Here is a 23,540-nt window from a genome sequence, read left to right on the forward strand (position 1 = left end):
AATCTCAAACTTTTCTTAGTATCCGACTGACTCTCCATACTTTTAACTGAAGAACCAGCATATATATATGTGACTCATCACATATATATATGCAGATTAACAAACCCTGAAATCAGATGCCAACCCATATACATATACAGAAAAATTGTCACTGCAGACTTTAGACAGACGCTGAAACAGGGATGCTGGAATACATGCCATATGTATAATATCTATCTCTATCTATCTAGCCAATAAAGATCAGACTTCAGCAAAGACGCGGCTCTGGCTCATACCATGTAGGTCCCCAAGCCACTAGCCCGTCCACTTACCTTTCCAGGCTCCTGTTTAGCGTCCATCCTGCTCCACTGATAAACGAAATGCCGAGCCATGCGGGTTTCCGGCGCCTCTTCACCTGCGCAACCGGAAGAGACATCACAAAGGGTGGAAGTGATCCGACGAGACACCGCAAGGGCGCCACCATTGTGGGCAAGTCCAGCCAACCCTCCGGAGGCTCTGGGACAACCCACTCGCCACTTCCGGCACGCTAACGGCCACGGCCTCAGCCTCTCGGGAATCATGGACGCCTAGCGCTCCTCCGGGATCCACCGCAACTAGGGCAGTCTTCTCAGCGCCAGGAGAAGGTAAAGACCACTTCTCCTGCCAGAACACAACACCTACTCCAGGCTGGTCCATCATGAGTCGCCAACCTAGTCCTTGGCACACCTGGCCTGACGGACCGGCGAGCAACAGAGCTCACTTGTTTCCCTGGAACAGGAAACGTCAACTGGGGTTTAGAGGTGTTTAAAATTTATAGAGTGCTCTAAGTGGACTTTTTCTGTTCCTGGGAGGAGCCTATGTCGTCTCATGGTGGACCTATCCTGGAGGTGACTGGAAAAATGGCAACTCTACAGTGAAGGCAGGTGTACCTAGGAAAGCTTTTCTTTTATTGGTCAGAAGAGGACAGTCCATTCACTACTATCTCTGGTGAAATCAAGGTCTGGGATTTGGAGACCTCAGCATAACTAGGACTGGAAAGTTAGAGAAAAACTCTACAATAGGGACACAGACTGCTGTAACAACTTAACAGAGGTTCTAACCCCTTCCTTCATTATTCAGAGTTGAGATGCTTGCAATGGATCTCCAGTTCTTCATGTTATGTTTTTGGATAGCATCAGTAAGGATTGGAACCTAAGCATGTACAGTGGAACAGTGGAACTGATGGAAAATTTCAAGCCAATTTTATGCTAGAGACACACCATACGATTTTCGGCAGATAGATAGCTCGATAGATAAGTTTCGTCATGTCATTATTTCTGATCGTTTTTGTGTTTGATTTCTCGTAGAAGTCACTGGAAGTTGATAAGAAAAAAAGAGAATCGAGCGGAAAATTGACGAACGGAAAATCGACCGAAAAAAAAAAAAAGTGTGTGCGTCTAGCATTAACCTACTTGCCGTTCTGATTCCCGCGGGTTTTTTTGCATTTTTTTTTTAATCATGTAGCTAGCCTAGCGCTAGCTACATAATGCCCCCCTCCCTGCGGTGTCCCTCCCACCCCTCCGATCGCCGCTGGCGCACTCGCACATAAGGAAATCCCGTTCTGAATGGGATTTCCTTTAGGGCTTCCCCCGTCGCCATGGCAACAATCGCGATGACATCATCGACACCGTGCCGTCAGCGGGAGTCCCGATCCACCCCTCAGCACTGCCTGGCACTGAGTGGCCAGGCTGCACATGGGGTCTCGGCAGGGGGGGGCCTCTAACGCGGCGGGTAGCAAACGAATCGGCGGCGAGCGAAGGTACGGGATTTAAAAAAAAAATTATGTAAATCGGCCCAGTAGGGCCAGAGCAATCCTCCGCGGCGGATTACCTAGAGTTCAGCTCGGGATAACCGGCAAGGAGGTTAAACAAGCCTATGCAGCTTGCAAATGGTCTAATGAAATGCAGTAGCGGATGATGTTCCATTTCTAAGCTGTGTCCATAAATGTAACAAACAAACATTGCTTTAACTTAAAAGGAACAAGAGAGCCATATTTATGTTCTTTTTAAACAATAGCGGTTGCCTGGTAGTCCTGCTGATCTCTTTTGTTAGTGCTGTCACACACATGAAACAAGAAATAATCTGCATGCCTGTTCAGGGTCTATGGCTGAAAGTATTAGAGGCAGAGGATCAGCAGGAAAGCCAGGCAATCTGCAATTTTTAAAAGGAAATAAATGTCAGACTCCATATCCCTCTCACTTCGGGATCTCTTTTAAAGGGAATCTGAAGTGAAAAACTTATGATATAAGGATTTGTATGTGTAGTATAGCTAAGAAATAAAACAATAGGAGCAGAGACATGAGTCTAATATTGTTTCCAGTACAGGAAGAGTTAAGAGACTCCAATCGATGCAAAAGAGCCACTTATCTCTGTGACTTTCAAAATCGCAGAGAGCTCTGTCTTCTGAAGTTTATTATCTCAACTGTCATTGTATTTTCTTTTTCTCTGCAGAGAAGGGTTCAATAGTTCACTAGCCTGCTCTGTAAAATCACTTAGAATGCGAATTGTAGTGTATAAACTGCAAATATTAGAGAATGATGCAAAGTTATATTTAAAGAAAAAAAAAACGATAAAATAAAAAAATATGAGAATATTTTCTTTGCTACTAATGTTTTAGTAATTATCCATACTACACAACTTATTCATTATATCATACATTTTTTTCACTTCAGTGTCTATTTAAATTCTTATCATCTAAGTGCCTGAGCACACTTACACTTTAGATTCACTTTTCAGAAACTGATCAATGCTAAAGACTGAAAAAAGTGGACAGATTAGCTCTAGTATGTATTGTTTGTATCACCAGCAGATCGATTTCCTTTAATTTCCTATAGACATTAAAATAAAACAAACTTTCAAAATGGGGGGGGGGGGGGAAATACATTTGATGTCAGTCACCAGAACCAGTCCCTATTGATCCTGCATCCCCAGCCCAGTCTAACAACAAAAAGGAGTTTGGAAATCTCTCCACTCTTTTGGTGCCAACTGTTGCAGTGCCAGAAGAACAGGAAATGAGGCAAAGACTTCCTAATATGGACAAAGAAAACAACAAAATCCGGCTCACCATCCTATACAAACCTAAAATTTGTAACTGGATTTCCACTTACCTACATCATGTTTATTCACAGAAAAAGATTAGCAAAATAAAAGAAAAACATTTCAAATATTGTATGAAAATAAAAAGATTTCTGAGGTAATTCATTTTTAAATACACTGGTAAAAAAAAAAAAAAAAAAAATATAGGCACATGTGAAAATAATGTGGAAATTCTAGGCAACATTAATTAAAAAAATGTGGTTAGGTTAATAGTGGTTAAACTGTAGTACAAGTATAGCCTTCATGTGATGAGACTAAAAAAATAGAAGCCATAAAATACAGTGCATTGTTCAGGTCTTACATACAATGCAGAGTACTGCACTTATCCAGAGAACAATTTCATCCTTACAGTCTCATGGGGAATAATATCCTATTTATATATTCTCAAGGAAAAACACAATTTAAAAGTCTGTCCAAAGGCAAAATTATATTGTGCTTAAAAAGTCTTCATTTGTAGTAAAAAGGAAAAAAAATTTAGAAAATCTAGATCATTTTATTTAGCACAGGTTGCCCCTCCATGGGGTATAGTGGCTACAGAGGCACAAGTGGCAATCTCTTCATACTGTGGAGGTGGCTCATTGGGACTTTGCTGAGGTTCACTGACTCTCACACCCCTCTCCCCAGTGGCCTCCTCATAGGAAGGGGGAAGATCGCAGTTCAAAGAAAATCCTGCTGACAGGGTATCTGAGCGCACATCGTAATCGATAAATCCACCGGGATTTCCAGACCTATCAAAAGCATCTTCCATCGTGCACAAGATGTTGGGATGCTGCTGAGAATGACTGGAAACTCCATCTCCTCTCTCGGCTGTATCTTCCCTGGCACCTCTGGGGGCATACGCAGTCCTCCAGCATGCTTTACTCTTAAACACACACTTCCATAAAAGCAGAAGAACCAGGATGACAATGAAGAAGACTGTGATTAGAGGAAAGGCCAGGTAAAATGGGTACCAGTTTGTGTCAGTGGCAGAGTCCCCATGTCCTCTGGTGTACTCCTTCCAAAACTCTTTCTAGAGGGGAAAAAAAAAATGTAAGCATTCAAAAGTACATATAAGACAACGCTGTGAATTAGGTGCAGACTAAAAAGCAGAACCAAGTATGAAACATCACAGAGAAGGAGGCCAAAATGAACCACAAATGTAACTATACTTATCGAGTGATATCACTGGAGTAAATGTGTCCTACACAATATAAAGCCAATGTCATGCCTAATGTAGACACCCAGAATATATTGAAAGTGCGCCTTTTTAATTTACAGAAATCACCAATAAATGGTATATTTACTTCAAGGTTATTACTTAAATTAATAGCTGGTACTGCTATAATTTGTCCAGTGAAAAAGCTTTTTCATAAAAAACGGCAAAGTGCCAGACTACCTTTCTCTGCCAACATTACAAGACTGTAAATACTTATGAGAAGAAATAATGGGAGGATCAGGTTCTAGCCTGAAAATCTACTAGGATGGCTGAGAACACTAAACTAGGATTTATTTAGCCCAGCTAGTGAGGATATTGTAAACCTTCAATGTATCTTCACTGTACAGGAACTCTGAAAAGACAGCTCTGGAGTTCATGAAAGTTCCTGTACCATGCTAATTTATTTACTCAGCAGGTACCTGCTGACATAATAGTGGATGGCTGTCGTCATCATCATCATCATCATCATCATCATCATCATCATCATCAAGGTTGTATGAATAGCTCAGATATAATGAACTATCAAACCTAGCACATGGGTTTTGTATTTGTTTTTTTAACCACCAACCCCTAAGTGTTTTTACCCTAACAGACCAGAGCAATTTTCACCTGTCAGCGCTCCTCCCTTTTATTTGCCAATAACTATCACTACCTGTAACAAGAAAACTATCTATACCTTGTTTTTTTTGCCACCAATTAGGCTTTCTTTGGGTGGTAAATTTGGAAGTGCAAGTTATTAATATTGTGTATGTATGTGCCTGTATGTGTAATTATACTTTTTGGCCACAAGATGGCGCTAGTGAACACTTTCCCGTTTGATAGGAAGTGTTTATTTTTATTTTTTTTACATTTAACTACACTGTGACTGCTTCCTGCTTCATGAATGGACATGGCTGCTGATCGCGGTCACGTCCATTCATTCCAGGCATTGAGATTGGGTAGAGGACTGCTCGGTCCTCTTCCCCAATCACTGAACACGGAATCCCGACAGAAACGGGGGTGGGAGCGGTGCACACACGTGCGAAGCAGAGGCGGGAACGAGCAATTTATTAAAAACGTCCTGTTAACAGGCCCAAACAGGATGTTTTAATAAGTCAGGGTGCCAATAACTGGTAAAAAGGTGAGGTTTTTTTTTCTAAAAAAATGATAATTATTACTCAACTGAAAATGTTCAGTCTAGTAACAATGTTATTTTATTACTACACCAAATACCCTTTACTGCTAAGAGGTTTCCTCTGAACCCCATCATACTGTGCACAGCTACTGGGTCATACTAAAGCAATGCTGACTGGGGATAGCCAATAAGATGCTTAGAATTGTGAGTACATGTAAATGCACAAAAGCAGTTTGGGAAATGGAGCAAACCATCTCCTGGAGCATCCCGGATGTTGCCCTCAAACAGGATTGGGCTGTGTTCTGTACACTTTGTTGCGAACCTTGGCTATGGTAAATGTACCTGTTCTATAATAAAGTGGATAGAAGCTAAGGTGTGAATGAACTCTTGTTCCTTTAGCAACAATTCATTCCTTATCTCCAGTTGTAGATGCTGGTACTGAAACTTTCTATCTCAAAATGTTTATTCAAAACTTAATTCCCTGAGGCCAGTTTCACACTAGAAACCAGCGTTATAGGTTTGGCGAGATCAGATGATCGCATCGCACCCAAACGTTAATAGCCTTTTGAGATTTCCAAGGCAATGTACCGTAATCTCTAATCTAGCTGCAAGCCATAAGCGAGGCTCTCTAGCGCTCACTTCCTGTGGCGGAAATACAAAGTGCACGAAAGTGTATTGAAAAATGACGTGACCGCCAGATTAAAATATCTGCGGGGCCATAGACTTATATGACTTCTGTCGCCGATGACGTGCTGTGGTCGTTGCCTTAAATCTGGTACTTACAGCACATCGCACCATGGGAGGTATGAAAAGCCCCATACGCTTTCACTGCTTTAGCGTTACCCTGAGGTAAAAAAAAAAAAAAAAAAAAACAGCAACGCAGTGAAAACGTTCCAGCGTCAAAGAGGCCCAAGTCTGAAAACATGGTACTGAAACTCTCAGTCCCAGATCAGATATTGCTATAGTACAAGGGTGGGACTTCCAGAGACAGTATATTTATGAACGGTTTCCTGAAGCAATTCAGCTGATATGAGCCAAGTACATCAAATTTTACTCTTTAGAAAATCAGGCAAAGTAGTTGGAAAATGCAGTTTTCATAGACGGTTAAAGGTCATTTGTTGAGCCCTATCTAGTAATGATACCTGAGCATATGAAATAACATATTACCTACATTTTAAGTGGAATTTAGTTAAACTCTAAATAATAAATGGAAAAAGTCACAGAGGCATCATATCAATTCTAAACACTGAATTCAGACTTGACATTGAAAATCACAATCTATGTAATGACCACAAGGTGGCATTCTGGTGAAAGAAGAATAAAACCTCCACAGCAAAACATAGCTGCTCAGATCCCAAGAATTGTTTTGCAGTGAAAAAAAAGAAAAAAAGAAAAAGAAAAGCTGAAAACATTGTTGGAGGCAGAAAAGTTATGCTGGGAATACACGGGTCGATTCTGGCGTTCCATTCTGTGCCCAATCGTTTTTGCTGCTCGATTCTGCGGCAGGGCCGGATTTCTACTTTTTACCGCCCTAGGCAAAATGTCAACCTCCGCTCCCCCCCCCCCTACTATACTAGGGGAGAGGAAAAGAAAGAGCATAAGATTGGAGAGTGGGGAGTGGAAAGATCGGAACACAGGATGGGGGAGGAAAACGCAGGGAACACAGGATGGGGGAGGAAAACGCAGGGAACACAGGATGGGGGAGGAAAACGCAGGGAACACAGGATGGGGGAGGAAAACGCAGGGAACACAGGATGGGGGAGGAAAACGCAGGGAACACAGGATGGGGGAGGAAAACGCAGGGAACACAGGATGGGGGAGGAAAACGCAGGGAACACAGGATGGGGGAGGAAAACGCAGGGAACACAGGATGGGGGAGGAAAACGCAGGGAACACAGGATGGGGGAGGAAAACGCAGGGAACACAGGATGGGGGAGGAAAACGCAGGGAACACAGGATGGGGGAGGAAAACGCAGGGAACACAGGATGGGGGAGGAAAACGCAGGGAACACAGGATGGGGGAGGAAAACGCAGGGAACACAGGATGGGGGAGGAAAACGCAGGGAACACAGGATGGGGGAGGAAAACGCAGGGAACACAGGATGGGGAGGAAAACGCAGGGAACACAGGATGGGGGAGGAAAACGCAGGGAACACAGGATGGGGGAGGAAACCGCAGGGAACACAGGATGGGGGAGGAAACCGCAGGGAACACAGGATGGGGGAGGAAAACGCAGGGAACACAGGATGGGGGAGGAAAACGCAGGGAACACAGGATGGGGGAGGAAAACGCAGGGAACACAGGATGGGGGAGGAAAACGCAGGGAACACAGGATGGGGGAGGAAAACGCAGGGAACACAGGATGGGGGAGGAAAACGCAGGGAACACAGGATGGGGGAGGAAAACGCAGGGAACACAGGATGGGGGAGGAAAACGCAGGGAACACAGGATGGGGGAGGAAAACGCAGGGAACACAGGATGGGGGAGGAAAACGCAGGGAACACAGGATGGAGAGGAAACGCAGGGAACACAGGATGGAGAGGAAACGCAGGGAACACAGGAAACACAGGATGGAGAGGAAACGCAGGGAACACAGGATGGGGAGGAAAACGCAGGGAAAACAGGATTTGGGGAGGAAAATACAGGGAACACAGGATGGGGGAGGAAACCACAGGGAACACAGGATTTGGGGAGGAAACGCAGGGAACACAGGATGGGGGAGGAAAATGCAGGGAACACAGGATGGGGAGGAAAATGCAGGGAACACAGGATGGGGAGGAAAACGCAGGGAACACAGGATGGGGAGGAAAACGCAGGGAACACAGGATGGGGGAGGAAAACGCAGGGAACGCAGGATGGGGGAGGAAAACGCAGGGAACACAGGATGGGGAGGAAAACGCAGGGAACACAGGATGGGGAGGAAAACGCAGGGAACACAGGATGGGGAGGAAAACGCAGGGAACACAGGATGGGGAGGGAAACGCAGGGAACACAGGATGGGGAGGGAAACGCAGGGAACACAGGATGGGGAGGAAAACGCAGGGAACACAGGATTTGGGGAGGGGACAAGAGGCATAAAGAGAGATGGGAAGAGAAAACAAGATAGGGAACAGGAAAAAAAGAAAGAAAAAGTACATAAAGTGGGACAAATAGGAGAGGAAAACAGAGTCATTAGGAATTAGCAGAAACGCTGAGACAGGACATTCCTGAGAAGGGGACAAGTCAGCTTATCTAAATTGCAGCTATCTGTCTGCAATTATTACTGCTTCCTTACTTGTACATTCACTTGTCCTCCGACTAGTCCCAAGCAAATGTTCCGTCCCCAGCAATAGCCCTTGAATCTCCCGGCAGTGAGGAACGTCACACAAGCAGCTCAGCAGGGAAGTAGAGGAGGCGGGCGGAGCACGTCGGGAGACTGTGAGATGAGCTGCAGCCAGGCAACACATGTGTAAGTTGCCCGCTGGCTCCTGGCTCTGCCCGGCCGACTTTTTATTCCATCATCACCGCTGCCTGACTCAGAAGCCAGACCCAGCCATCCATCCAGCCTGCTCGCTGCTATGAGCACACTTGCAGGGCGGCCGTGGATGGGTACTGCGTACTGCACTGGTGGAGGAGGAGGATTGCTTCTGAGGAGGCAAGAGAGTGTGCGGCTCAGCGGCTGGCAGACGGGCGGCAATGAATGGAAGCGCGGTCAGGGCTTTTCACGATCTACAGCCCAATAGGCTTACTGCCCCTCACCCGCCCTAAGAAAGTAGCATTTATCTGGCGCCCTAGTCCCCGGCCTCGTCTGCCTTGCCAGAAATCTGTCCCTGTTCTGCGGGCGATTCTCTTATCTTCCGCTCGTTTTTCTTATCTTTTTCCATTGTCCTCAATGCAGAATCAAGCACAGAATCGATCGGGCGGGCGATCGGACATGTCGGAAATTATCTATCGAGCCTTCTAAATGACTCAGAATCGAGCCGTGTATTCCCAGCATTAGTTTTAGGATTAATAAATTGTAAAAATGTCCGGTATTTATAAAAAAAAATAAAGTTTGGTGTCTTCATGATCTGTACTAGATGTTTATTTTACACTTCACAATACTTTCTATAGGCCCCATGCTGAAAATATTGGGATATGCTGTGCCAAACATTTACATTTTGGGATAGCTCAACACACTCTACATACCAGATACCATGAGAACTTCTTACCAGAAATTTTCTAAACCCCTTAAAGGACAACTGAAATGAGGGGGATATGGAGGCTGCCATATTTATTTCCATTCAAGCCATACCAGTTGCCTGGCTGTCCTGCTGATCCTCTGACTAATATGTTAAGCCACAGCCCCTGAACAAGCATGCAGCAGAACAGATGTTTGACAGTCAGATCTGACAAGATTAGCTGCATGCTTGTTTCTGGTGGTGTTCAGACACTTCTGCAGCCAAATAGATCAGCAAGGCTGCCAGGCAACTGGTATTGCTTAAAAGGAAATAAAAATGGCAGCCTCCATATTTGTCTCACTACAGTTGTCCTTTAATCAATACCACTTTCTGGTAAGCTGACTGCCAAGGTCAATTCACACATGGCACTCTTCTGGGGATTCTCAGCAATATATACATTTATGGGGCTCAAAATCTATGAAGGCCAGCAAAAAAAAAAAAAAAATTTTCTTTTTCTCCTTGTCACCTGAAATGATCAATTTTGGTGAAGTGTCCAGACACGAGACACCTTCAGAAACTACTTGACCAACTGCTTTTGCAGTCCAACTGGCCACCTCCTTCCCATCCATCTGGCTGTTCCATGGCTAAACCCTGTGATTCCTATAAGTTGTGCTGCTTCACACCAATAAGCTCACGTGTGTACTTACGGTTTTCTCGTCGTTCTCAAAGGCTTCCCTTGCCTCTTCGTAGTTGCAAAGCTCCTCCCTGCACTCACGCTCAATATTACCTTGCTTGATCTCTTCTAAGAAGCCATTAGCTCTGGGGAAACGCTTTAAAACAGTATTGGCCTGCTCTTCCGATAGAAACACTGAAAAACAAACAACATTTGGTAAGTAGAAGAAAAAAAAAAAAAAAAAAAAAAAAAAAGTGGTCTCTAAAAGGAAGGGAAAAGTGCTAAAAAAGGTAGCTTGATGAATGATCTTTGAACTCCTTATACAAAATAAAGATCTCATGCGGATATCTCAGAATAAATGGTACACAGTATTAAAAGATACCTGAAGCGAGGATATGAAGGCTGCCATATTTATTTACCTAAAGAAAAAAAAAAAAAAAAAAAAAACTAAACCTAAATTATAAATTACAGTTTAAAGTGAACCAAGCACCATTTTTAGAACCCAGGAAATCTCAATAGGACGACATTTCAGGCAGATAAGGACTGCTGTAATTATTTTATTACACACATTAGCAGAGAACGGCAGAGAACGAACAAAATCCTTCATCCGCGGGGGTGGAGGGTGGGGTGTTTGGAGAAAAGACTGAACACCATACTTTAAAGAATTTGTAAAAATAGCAACTGTGCCTTCTGTACTTTCCCCTGGATAAATAATGGGCAGCTAGAAGGGTAGGGAGGACCATGGCAGCTCCTACAGCTATTAGAAACCAGGACAAACTGCAGAAAAAAAAGTGGTGCCTGGTTCCCTTTAAACCTAATAAGTTGTCAATATATAGTAAAGTGTACATGAGATGAAAGACCTCTCAGGTACCATACTTACCTGGGGCTTCCTTAAGCCCCCTTAAGGCCACTCAGTCCTTCAGTCCCCTTGAGGATCATGTCCCCTGTAGTACGGCGCATTAGTCTGGCCAAGTGGTGCTTCGTTATGACCCAGCTGCACACACTCCGTCATGCTCCTGCGGCTGGGAGCATTCTGCACCCTCAGCCTGGACGCTCCTTGGTCAGGCTAACGTGCCATACTGCAGGGGACAGGGGACACCCAAGGTGATGGAGCGGCCTCAAGGGGGGCTCACGGAAGGCCTAAGTATAGAACCTGAGAGGTCTTTCATCTCAGGTTTACTTTAAAGAGAATCTGTATTGTTAAAAATCGCTCAAAAGTAAACATACCAGTGCGTTAGGGGACATCTCCTATTACCCTAATCTAATTTCGCCGCTCCTCACCGCATTAAAAGTGGTTAAAAACAGTTTTAAAAAGTTTGTTTGTAAACAGACAAAATGGCCACCAAAACAGGAAGTAAGTTGATGTACAGTATGTCCACACATAGAAAAATACATCCATACACAAGCAGGCTGTATACAGCATTCCTTTTGAATCTCAAGAGATCATTTGTGTGTTTCTTTCCCCCATGCACTGAAGTTTCAGGCTGCTCTTTTCTTCCTGCAAACAGCTTTGCCCTGGTTTGTAATTCCTCAGTATGTGAAAGCCCAGCCAGCTCAGAGGACGATTTATCCAGCTTGTAAAAGATAAGAGAGAAGAGAGAAGCTGCTCTAATCTAAATAACACACAGGCAGTGTGCAGAGAGGGGCCTGGAAGGGTGAGTTCATAGCAGAACCACAACACTGAAGAACTTGGCAGCCTTCCAGACACAGGCCGACAAGTCTGACAGGGGAAAGATACATTGATTTATTACAGAGACTGTGATAGCAGAAAGTGCTGCAGTTAGCCAGAACACATTAGAATAGCTTTTGGAACTTGTAGGATGATAAAAAACAGGATGCAATTTTTGTTACGGAGTCTCTTTAAGCATACATAATAAAGTATGATTTTCTCACCCACAGCGTCCGTATTCTACATATGGGCTTGAAACCCCAGCACCCAGCCATTCTGAAATGAGGCCCTGACAATTTTTGTTCTTTCCTGGCCATGGGCGCAAAGGATGCAGGGGGACCAATGTTGACTCCACCTCCTCCATGTCCTGCTCCCAGCTGACACCCACTGTAAAGAGATGTAATCTGATCCAGGCAGGCAGAAATCTGGGATAAGAATTATAGCATCTTGTCTCAGATCTCTTATCTTTATAATCACTCTGCTCTGCTTCTCACTCAGTCTCCTAGTGTTGTACCAAAACAAGCCTGGCTCTTATTTATTTATTGTACTTATAAAGCGCCAACATACTACGCAGCGCTGGACATTAGTTTAGGTTACAGACTATACCCTCTTTCCCTGAAAATAAGACCTACCCTGAAAATAAGCCCTAGCTGAAATTTTGTGCATGCTTGAAATATAAGCCCTACCCTGAAAATAAGCCCTAGCGGAAGTTGAAGAGGAGGATGAGGCAGCCAGTAAGTGGGGACACAGTGGTGCAGTGCCAATCCTGTCATCCCAGCACACAGCAAGGTTATCAGCTGTGTGCAGGGAAGACAGGGCAGGTGCCTGATCAGTACAGAAGCATACTTTCAAATCCATGAACATCACAGTACAAAAGGAACAGGAAGTGTTCTGCTGAGAGACACAAATAGAAAATAAGCCCTAGTATATCTTTTAGAGCAAAAATTAATATAAGACACTGTCTTATTTTCGGGGAAAGACGGTATTTAGGGGTGACATACAGCAAAATGGCAATACATGAATACAAGAAAGACCAGGTCACACAGCACAGTATGAGTACAAGGTAATGCTTAGTCAGTCACTGGATGGAGCATGGAGATTAGGCAAGTTAGGTTCACTCAGATGCATAGCATGGGTTCACAGTAATGGAGGTGCATGATCAGGTAAGGTCATCAGTCCAGCTCATAATCTGTACAGAGCATGTGCGGGATTTCTTTGGCATATTTGCATGACGGGGAGGGTACAAGGCGGGGGAGGACATAATCCTGGATGGGAGGACACAATGCTGATTCGTGTACTTGCAAGGCATCAGTAAGAGGAGAAAGATAGAGGTGCTACTACAAATAGAGGTGTGTCTATTCTAGACATTATGAAACTTCGTCTAACTGTACAGTGCATAAACATACATAAACATTATACGTATATATGTATTGGCATTCAACTTTCTATTTTTTTGAATGGAGGTCGTCTTTAAGCAATACCAGGTGTCTGGCTATCCTGCTGCCTCTAATACTTTTACCACAGACCCTGAACAAGCATGCAGCAGACCAGGAGTTTGTCATTTTTGTCAATACTGACAAGATAAGGTACATGCTTTTTCAGGTGTGTTATTCAGACACTACTGCAGCCAAATAGATCAGCAGGACTGCCTGGCAACTGATATTGTTTAAAATGAAATAATTTTATACATATAAGTAATGAACAGAGCTTTTAGACCAAAAGAAGGCAAAGAACTAGGATTTGTAGAAACCTATTCATATGACATTATATAGGGCTGACATTTTTCACAGCTGAAAACTGTATGTTCAGCAACGCAAGCTGAACAATTCATGTCACAAATGGTCTATTCACACCATTTTTCAGCATCCAGAAATGCATCAGAACTGACAGCCCATGCTTTGCTAGTCTACACTTATCAATTGAAAAAAAATGCATTGCGTTAATGGCCACAATAAAATGCACTGATTACAAACAAACACCCCCAATGGCCTCAATTCACTAACCTTAACTCCTGTCTTTAATAACTCTTCTGAGCTGTTTTACAGTTATCACAATTACATCACCATGGTGATAACTGTAAAACAGCTCAGAAGCGTTATTAAAGACAGGAGTTAACCACTTCACCCCTGAGGGGTTTTACCCCTTGAACACCAGAGCAATTTTCACCTTTCAGCGCTCCTTCCATTGGTAATTCGTCTATAACTTTATTATTACTTATCCCAATGAAATGAACTATATCTTGTTTTTTTCGCCACCAATTAGGCTTTCTTTAGGTGGGACATTATGCCAAGAATTATTTTATTCTAAATGTGTTTTAATGGGAAAATAGGAAAAAATGTGGGAAAAAATTACTACTTTTCAGTTTTTGGCCATTATCGTTTTTAAATAAAGCATGCTACTGTAATTAAAACCCATGAAATGTATTTAACCATTTATCCCGGTTATAAAACCATTTAAATTATGTCCCTATCACAATGTTTGGCGACAATATTTTAATTTGGAAATAAAGGTGCATTTTTTTCAGTTTTGCATCCATCCCTAATTACAAGCCCGCAGTTTATAAAGTAACAGTGTTATACCCTCTTGACATAAATATTTAAAAAGTTCAGTCCCTAAGGTAACCATTTATGGTTTTTTTTTATTGTATTTTTTTTTTTTTGAATTACAAAAAAAAATAAAAAAATTGGGGAGTGTGGGAGGTAATGAGTTAATTTATTGTGTAAATGTAATGTTTGTTTATGTAAAATGCTTTTAGGGTGTAGTTTACTATTTGGCCACAAGATGGCCACAGTGTGTTTGTTTACATGCGACCTGTAAGCGTCCTTCCGGACGCTTACAGGAAGCAGTAGGAGGCTGGAGAATCACAATGATCGCGCTGTTTCTAATAGAAGCAGCGCGATCATTGAGGGGGCTTAGATCAACGAACGGGAATGGATTTTCCCGTTCATTGATCTCCGTGCGAGCAGGCGGCGGCGTGCACGAGCGGCGGGTGCGCGCGCACGAGCGGCGGGAGCGCGGACAGCGGCGGTAGCGCGGAAGGTACGGATTTCTCCGTCCCTGGTTTTTTAGGGGGGAAAAAAGGGACGGAGAAATTCGTACCGCGGGGGTTTAAGTGGTTAAGGTTAGTGAGTTGAGGCCAAATGTCTGGAAAAATGATGACAGTTTTCTTTAACCATGATGGGTCAGGACCAAGGACCAATTAACCTACCACACAAACAAGGGGCGAAAGAACAAACTGCTTGCATAGAGTGTACGGTACTCATCCAGATTCAAATGTGGGACTTAAGCCATGAGCAGCTATCTTCTCAGAAATGATATGAAAATGACGTGAAAGCTAATAGGCTGTAGTGTACTATAAATCACTAAGACCTACTGCCTTTTCTTGCTTAACAAACCCACTGAAATAGCTAAGCGGATCCGAGATGAAAAACTAAATATAACAAGTGACTTGTCTATATATCTTATCTAAAGTTTAGATAGTTTACACAGCAAATCTATCTTCAAACCGCTTCAACAGTATATTTAATATTTTTTCCTGTGATACAATGGGAGCAGACATGTTTTCTGCTTGTCACTATTACACAATTACACACACAGGCAAGCTTATCTGTATCTAGGCATGCTAATCTGCATATTCTGTGAAAACTCCACTCTTATCTCCTCCATTACGCAGGCAACTGATCTGTATCTGCACTGCAGCTCTCAGATTGTGAAAACTCTGCCTCTGAAATCTATAGCTAGTAACACCTTTTTCACCTGCCCAGACTGAAATCCCACAATCCCTTGCAAGCGCCAAGGCACTCTGGAGAAGCTGTGGGTGTGGCTTGTTTAGTCTATAGGAAAATAGGGTATTAAAACAAAACAAGTATTTGGCTTGAGGAATGCCCTATAAACTATACGTAAGGAACACAATTATGCAAGGAGTAAAAGTTCATCTCGGATCCACTTTAAGGACAACTGAAGCGAGTGGGATATGGAGGCTGCCATATTTATTTCCTTTTAAAAAATACCCGAAGTGACATGTGACATGATGAGATAGACATGGGTATGTACAGTGTCAAGCACACTAATAACTATACGGTGTTCCTTTTTTTTCCCTTTCTCTGCCTGAAAGAGTTAAATATCAGGTATGTAAGTGGCTGACTCAGTCCTGACTCAGACAGGAAGTGACTACAGTGCGACCCTCACTGATAAGAAATTCCAACTATAAAACACTTTCCTAGCATAAAATGGCTTCTGAGAGCAGGAAAGAGATAAAAAGGGTCAAAAGTTCATAGATTTTAGCACTGGCATACTTCAATGAATGTGTCTATGAGCAAAAACAATAAAACAGTTAAAAAAAACTTAAAAAGTAGATTTAAATAAACTAACCTAAAATTTAAACAAATAAACTAAATAAAACTGTGGAATATCTTAAAAAGTCATGTTTAGGAGAAGGAAGATAGATAGAATTGTTTAGTAAATTTTTGCATTGGGTGCCCTTTAAGCAATACCAGTTGCCTGGCTACCCTGCTGATCCTCTGACTATAATGATTCTAGCCATATATCCTGAACAAGCATGCAACAGGTGCTTCTGGCAGGGCCGGCCCTAGACTTTTTGCCGCCTGAGGCAGACTTAGGGGGAAAAAAAAAAAAAAATTACCGCCCCCCCCCCCCCCCCCCCTCAAGCCGTGGGTGGGGGGCCACCGAGCTGGTGGGGGTAGCAGGCAGGAAGGAGGTATTGGGCAAAGCGGCGGGGAGGGGGGGGGGGGGGGGGTGTCGGTCCCCGCCTCCCTCGCCTGGGTCCCCCGATCTGCGCTCCCCCTCCAGCTTTAAAAAAGAAAAGTAGCAGCCGCTACTAGTAAGAGGCAACGGGCGGGGATCACTCACCTCTTCCGCGTTCCACTGTCGTCACTTCCTGCAACGTCGCCCACTGTATTGTAAGTGGACAGCGTTGCTGGAACACTGAAGAGGTGAGTGATCCCCGCCCGTTGCCTCTTACTAGTAGCGGCTGCTACTTAACTTTTTAAAGCTGGAGGGGGAGCGCAGATGGGGGACCCAGGTGAGGGAGGGAGGTCCGAGCCTGGCGGACTGACTTGACCAATCAATTGCTGAGAGCATTGTTCTTACCCGCTCTGTGTTGCTCCATCATGCACTACTCTGTGGGCACTCCTCCCCGCTACATAGCAACAGAACAGGCTCACATGTCTGTACAGCCCTGGCCTTGTGCTGCCACCCAAGAGATTGAGGACCAATTTTTGTATGGTGGGTGACAGTCCTAGTGCAGTGTATGAGGCTTTAGGGATGTATACACAATCCATGTATACAGAGAAGGTCTATAGCTGTACTGTACAGACATCTCAGGATCCTTTAATAAGGAAAATGTACCAATCTTTTCAATGTCTATTTCAAGGCAATTTGCAGAGACATAAAGGTTCCCAAGCGCATGTATGACAAACATGTAAAGTTAATGGCTGTAAAATTATCGAAGACCTTGCTGAAGAAAAAAAAAAACAAAACAAAAAAAAAAAACAACATCAAGCAGACACAGAAATGAGAAAGGGGGAAAAAAGGAAGCAGCAGCAGAGACAGAGCATATGAAAAGTTCATCTCCTGGAGCTGATACTAATTCCTACAGACAAAGGCTCTCCATCCCCAACACTGTGCATTCCACTACAGTGAAGTCTATCACCAGAGGCACACTGAGCTCACCAGAGGAAATTCCGCAGCTAAAAATAACACCACTGCACTCTCCTTTTGTGACATTTCTTGGCAGGAGGTAAAAGGGTGGTACGAGGACATTGCACAAATACGCTGCTACAATGGAACAATGGCCACAAAACATTTTAGCAAACTTTATCATAGCCTTTTTTTCCCTCCCTGGCAATTATTGCAAGGTAGGAGACTGCAGCAGGCTACTGAAAGAAAATAATAATGTACCATATGTCTGCATTGGATAAAAGTTTAGAAACATGCACTCTTGTTGAGCAGATGCTGTTGCCATGGTTGCAAGGCAGCATAATTTCATGCATTTGCCAAGTTCACACATCACTGCTGGTTACGGCTGAAATGTAAATATAAAACTTTTATTTCATGTGCCAATAGCATGCAGAGACAGAAGAATTTTGCATGTTCCAAAAACGGCGGACTTGGCTGAAATTATAGAAATCACATCAGCAAAAGTTTTTAATTTTCTTTTAATGAAGTGTAAAAAGGGGAAAAAGGGGCATGAAGAAAACACCCCTCTTCAGAATGGAACAGGAGTTGTTTTAGTCACATGGTGGGATTTCACTGCATAACAAAGGCTGAGGGCTTTTACAGTTCACTGAATGTACTCAACAATTCGGTGAACAAAAGAGGTTTTAGCACCTCAGCTCTTTGAGCCTTTGCAGTATTTTTAGCTCACGTTACACATCGAAAGCAATTCCTGCATCTTGATGTATTTAGGAAGCCATTCTATATATAATCACTTTGCAAATGAATATAAATGCTTTTCAGAAGAGAAGGCAAGTGTCCTTGGAAGATGTGTAGTGTAGAGGTGTTACACTGATTTCTCCAGACAGGCTTTTTTCCAAAGCATTATGTTACTAGTCTGCTAAATAAGGAAAACTTAAGGACACATTCAGAGGCCTGTCTGATCTCCCTAAATTGTACAGATATTCTCTATGCAGAACTCTATTATGGCTATTGTGTAGACTGCATGGTGATTGCATTGCATTCAATGGTTTTAATTATGTTTCATACACTGTATGTGCTAGTACAGTATTGGATATTAAAGCGGTTTTAAGTAAAAAGGAGTGGTGCTGGACAGACTTTTCTTCTGTCCTTTCACAAGAGAAACTCTGTAGCTGCGACAATTGAATTAGACCTAATGCTGAACAAGCCCTTCCAGCGCTAGCTAAATCATCTACGACCCAAGTCTGTGGAGTCGAGGAGGGGGATCCAGCCGCCTGTCTGTGGACAGGAGTAACAGGTGCAAGCGGGCCTAATCCGGCCAGCAGGCCATAGTTCTATGTTCTCCAAGCACATCAAGCTTTGTCTGATACAAAGTGCTGTGGCATTTTAAAGAGAACCCGAGGTGGGTTTGAAGAATATTATCTGCATACAGAGGCTGGATCTGCCTATACAGCCCAGCCTCTGTTGCTATCCCAAACCCCCCTAAGGTCCCCCTGTACTCTGCAATCCCTCATAAATCACAGCCACGCTGCTGACAAACAGCTTGTCAGAGCTGGCTGTGTTTATCTCTATAGTGTCAGTCTGCTGCTCTCCCCGCCTCCTGCAGAACTCCGGTCCCCGCCTGCATCCCTTCCCTCCCCGCTGATTGGAGGGAAGGGACGGGGGCGGGGACCAGAGCTATGCAGGAGGCGGGGGAGCAGCCGAGACTGACACTCCAGATGTAAACACAGCCTCACAGCATAGCTGTGATTTACGAGGGATTGCAGAGTGCAGGGGGACCTTAGTGGGGTTTGGGATAGCAACAGAGGCTGGGCTGTATAGGCAGATCCAGCCTCTGTATGCAGATAACATTCTTTAAACACACCTCGGGTTCTCTTTAAGTACTTGCAAACAGAAATCCAACACAGAGGATCATTGAAGCAGTTTGAAGCCTGTTTTATACCTGGGGATATACCTGGGGAAGGAGGGGGAAGCTTTGTGGTGTGATGCACCGTCCCCCCCCCCCTCGCATCGCCAAAAACGTGTGCTCCGAGAGGGTCATATGCATAGTGCCGCTCCCCCAGCACTCCCTTCGACACCCGCAACTACCCCTTGCGCAGGAAGCACGTCACTGGGAATCCTGGCCTCCCTGTCGTATTCATGTCTTCCGCACAACAAATTTAAAAATTATGCAATGGCCATAGACTTTATTCATTGCATTGGCGCATAATTTGCATGGTAACGCAAAGTTAACTCTGTGGCAGGTCGGCAGCAAATCTGATGCGTCCGGTGCAACGCGGTAAGTGTACTGGGCCCCATACACTTTCATTGCTGTTGCGTTACCCTGTGTGCAGAAAGAGTAACACAAAGAGCGTACAAGTGTAAAAGAAGCCTCAGTATACTGACATACAGATTACCCCCGTTATTCTGTATGCAGCACGGTGGCTTAGTGCTTAGCACTGGGTCCCCGGTTCGAATTCCAGCCAAGTCAACATCTGCAAGGAGTTGTATGTTCTCCCTGTGACTGTGTGGGTTTCCTCTGGGCACTCTGGTTTCCTCCCATATCGCAAGAACATACAGATTAGTTAACTGGCTTCCCCCTGAATTGGCCCTAAACCACTATACATACACTACACCAGGGGTCCCCAACCTTTTCCGGCCCGGGGACCACTCTGACCAAATTTTTCTCCGGGGACTGCGGGGGGTGTCCTAGAGGACAGTGTCGGATTACGGGGGGGGGGGGGGGGGGGGAATTGCGAGGGCTGGGGTGCGGCCGCATAGCTCTCATAGTTGCCCCAGGTACAGCTAGCATAGTGCCCCAGGTACAGCTAGCATAGTGCCCCAGGTACAGCTAGCATAGTGCCCCAGGTACAGCTAGCATAGTTGCCCACGTACAGCTAGCATAGTTGCCCACGTACAGCTAGCATAGTTGCCCACAGTATAGCTAGCATAGTTGCCCCAGTATAGCTAGCACAGTTGCCCCAGCATAGCTAGCACAGTTGCCCCAGCATAGCTAGCACAGTTGCCCCAGCATAGCTAGCACAGTTGCCCCAGCATAGCTAGCACAGTTGCCCAAGTATACAGAGAGTGCAGATTAGGCACGTTGTATTTTTGAGGAATCATTTTATTATTGAACAACCACCATGTTCTCAATGAACCCAAAAAACTCATTAAAGAGACACTGAAACGAAAAAAAAAAAATATATGATATAGTGAATTGGTTGTGTACTATGAATAATTACTAGAAGATTAGCAGCAAAGAAAATATCTTCATATTTTTATTTTCAGGTATATAGTGTTTTTTCTAACATTGCGTCATTCTCCAATATGTGCAGATTACACAACACTCAGCATTCAAAATGATTCTTTCAGAGCAGTCTGTGAACTAATGACCTCTCCTCTGGCAGGGAAAAAGTAATTAGTTCACTTACAGTTGAGATAATAAAAGTCAGATAACAGCCCACTCCACAACTTTGAAAGTCATAGAGATTAATGGCTTTTTTGCATAGAGATAACAACTAGAGTTTCTTAACTCTTGCTGTACTGGAAACAATTAGACTGATATATCTAATCTTAATGTTTTATTTCTTAGCTGTACTACACATACAAATCATATCAGTTTTTTTTCGCTTCAGTGTCTCTAATGTCAAAGCTGAATATTTTTGAAAGTAGTTTTTAGTTTGTTTTTAGTTTTAGCTATTTTAGGGGGATATCTGTGCAGTGTTCTCCCCAGAATATTTTTCCAGCCGGGTGGCATAAAAAAGTAGCCGGGTGGGGAGGGTCACACTGGGTTCAAGAGGGGGGGGGGGGGATAAGCTAGGTACTACTGGATGTGTGGGGGACAGGCCAGGATAAAAACAGACACACACACACACTGTACACACACACTGTACACACACACTGTACACACACACTGTACACACACACTGTACACACACTGTACACACACACACACTGTACACACACACACACTGTACACACACACACACTGTACACACACACACACTGTACACACACACTGTACACACACACACACACACACTGTACATACACACACACACACACTACACACACACTGTACACACACCCTGTACACACACACACACACACACACACACTACACACACCCTGTACACACACACACCCTGTACACACACACACACACACACTACACACACCCTGTACACACACACACACTGTACACACACACACAGTACACACACACACAGTACACACACACACACTGTACACACACACACACACACACACACACACTGTACACACACACACACACACATGGAAAACACACACACACACACTGTACACACACACACACCCTGTACACACACACACACACCCTGTACACACACACACACACACACACACACACTGTACACACACACACCCTGTACACACACACACCCTGTACACACACACACACACACACACACTGTACACACACACACACTGTACACACACACACAGTGTACACACACACACAGTGTACACACACACACATGGAAAACACACACACACACACACACACAGTACACACACACACACCCTGTACACACACACACACCCTATATACACACACACACCCTATATACACACACACACACTATATACACACACACACACTATATACACACACACACACTATATACACACACACACACTATATACACACACACACACTATATACACACACACACACTATATACACACACACACACTATATACACACACACACACACACACACACACACACACACACACACACACACACACACTCTCTCACACACACTCTCTCTCACACACACACACACTTTTAAGGGGGCCAATCATCCAGCATGAAAGTTCTCTGCTATGAATATTAGAGGGGAGGCTGCTGGATCATCTGCTTTGTAGTTTATAATGTAATAACTGCAAGCATTTTCCAAGTTTAGCTAAGATTGCACCTAAACTGCTTTTTTATTTTGTAGAAAGGAGGTCAGTAATGTCACCTTTTTTTATAATCTCAGCAGAAATCTGCTGCAACGTTACAGCTCTCCTCTCCACGTCTCACTAGTCATTAGGGAGGTCAGTACTGTGCAAGAGTGTGAAGCTAATCTAGTGCTGTCTGAATATAAAAGGCATTTAGCACAGCAACGGCTGCGAGACAGCCCCCCTCCCCCGTAATGACAGGAGACTTGCCGGTTGGAATGAATAGAGACAGGCGTCCAGCGGTACAACTTTATCTCTCCTGCTTAACTTCACAGGACCTTTCCCCGCCCCTCCATTACTCTACACTACGAAGGGAGCTGGGGAAGAGGGTGGAGAGAGCGTCCCTGACAGCGAGCTGGCTGCACAGACACAGCCGCTGCTGCTGTAATGATTCAAGAGGAGGAAGTAACTTTGCTACAGACCAGGGCAAGCGGCAGCCGGGCGGGAGGGCAGGGTCAGGTGGGCGCTCCGCCCAGCTGAAAGGCTCTGGGGAGAACACTGTCTGTGTGTGCAGGTGACTATTACTGTGCATAATTATTAGGCAACTTAAAAAACAAATATATACCCATTTCAATTATTTTTACCAGTGAAACCAATATAACATCTCAACATTCACAAATATACATTTCTGACATTCAAAAACAAAACAAAAACAAAATCAGTGACCAATATAGCCACCTTTCTTTGCAAGGACACTCAAAAGCTTGCCATCCATGGATTCTGTCAGTGTTTTGATCTGTTCACCATCAACATTGCACAGTGCCCCAGTATAGCTAGTATAGTCCCAGTATGGGTAGGTAGTGCCCCAGTATAGCTAGTATAGTGCCTAGTATGAGTAGGTAGTGCCCTAGTATAGCTAGTAAAGTACCCAGTATAGAGACAAAACAAACACTTATATAGCGCTTTTCTCCTGGCGCACTCAAAGTGCCAGAGCTGCAGCCACTAGGACGCACTCTATAGGCAGTAGCAGTGTTAGGGGGACTTGCTTAAGGTCTCCTACTGAATAGGTGCTGGCT

At 44.1% G+C, this 23,540-nt stretch overlaps 1 protein-coding gene across 2 annotated transcripts in view; it reads right to left on the bottom strand.

Moving 5' to 3' along the window:
• Nucleotides 1-3,587: 3,587 nt before the first annotated feature.
• Nucleotides 3,588-23,540, bottom strand: part of PRRG1 (proline rich and Gla domain 1) — a 47,665-nt gene continuing 27,712 nt past the window's right edge. For both annotated transcript variants that reach the window (XM_068268310.1, XM_068268312.1), the window contains 2 exons: nucleotides 10,270-10,430; nucleotides 3,588-4,123 (listed from right to left, as the gene is read on the bottom strand). In XM_068268310.1, the coding sequence (XP_068124411.1) occupies nucleotides 3,608-4,123; nucleotides 10,270-10,430 (677 nt within the window). In that variant the 3' untranslated portion in view covers nucleotides 3,588-3,607. The remainder of the gene's footprint in view (nucleotides 4,124-10,269; nucleotides 10,431-23,540) is intronic.

Source organism: Hyperolius riggenbachi, chromosome 2, assembly GCF_040937935.1.
Source record: "Hyperolius riggenbachi isolate aHypRig1 chromosome 2, aHypRig1.pri, whole genome shotgun sequence".
In the NCBI taxonomy this organism is placed as follows: Eukaryota; Metazoa; Chordata; class Amphibia; order Anura; family Hyperoliidae; genus Hyperolius; species Hyperolius riggenbachi.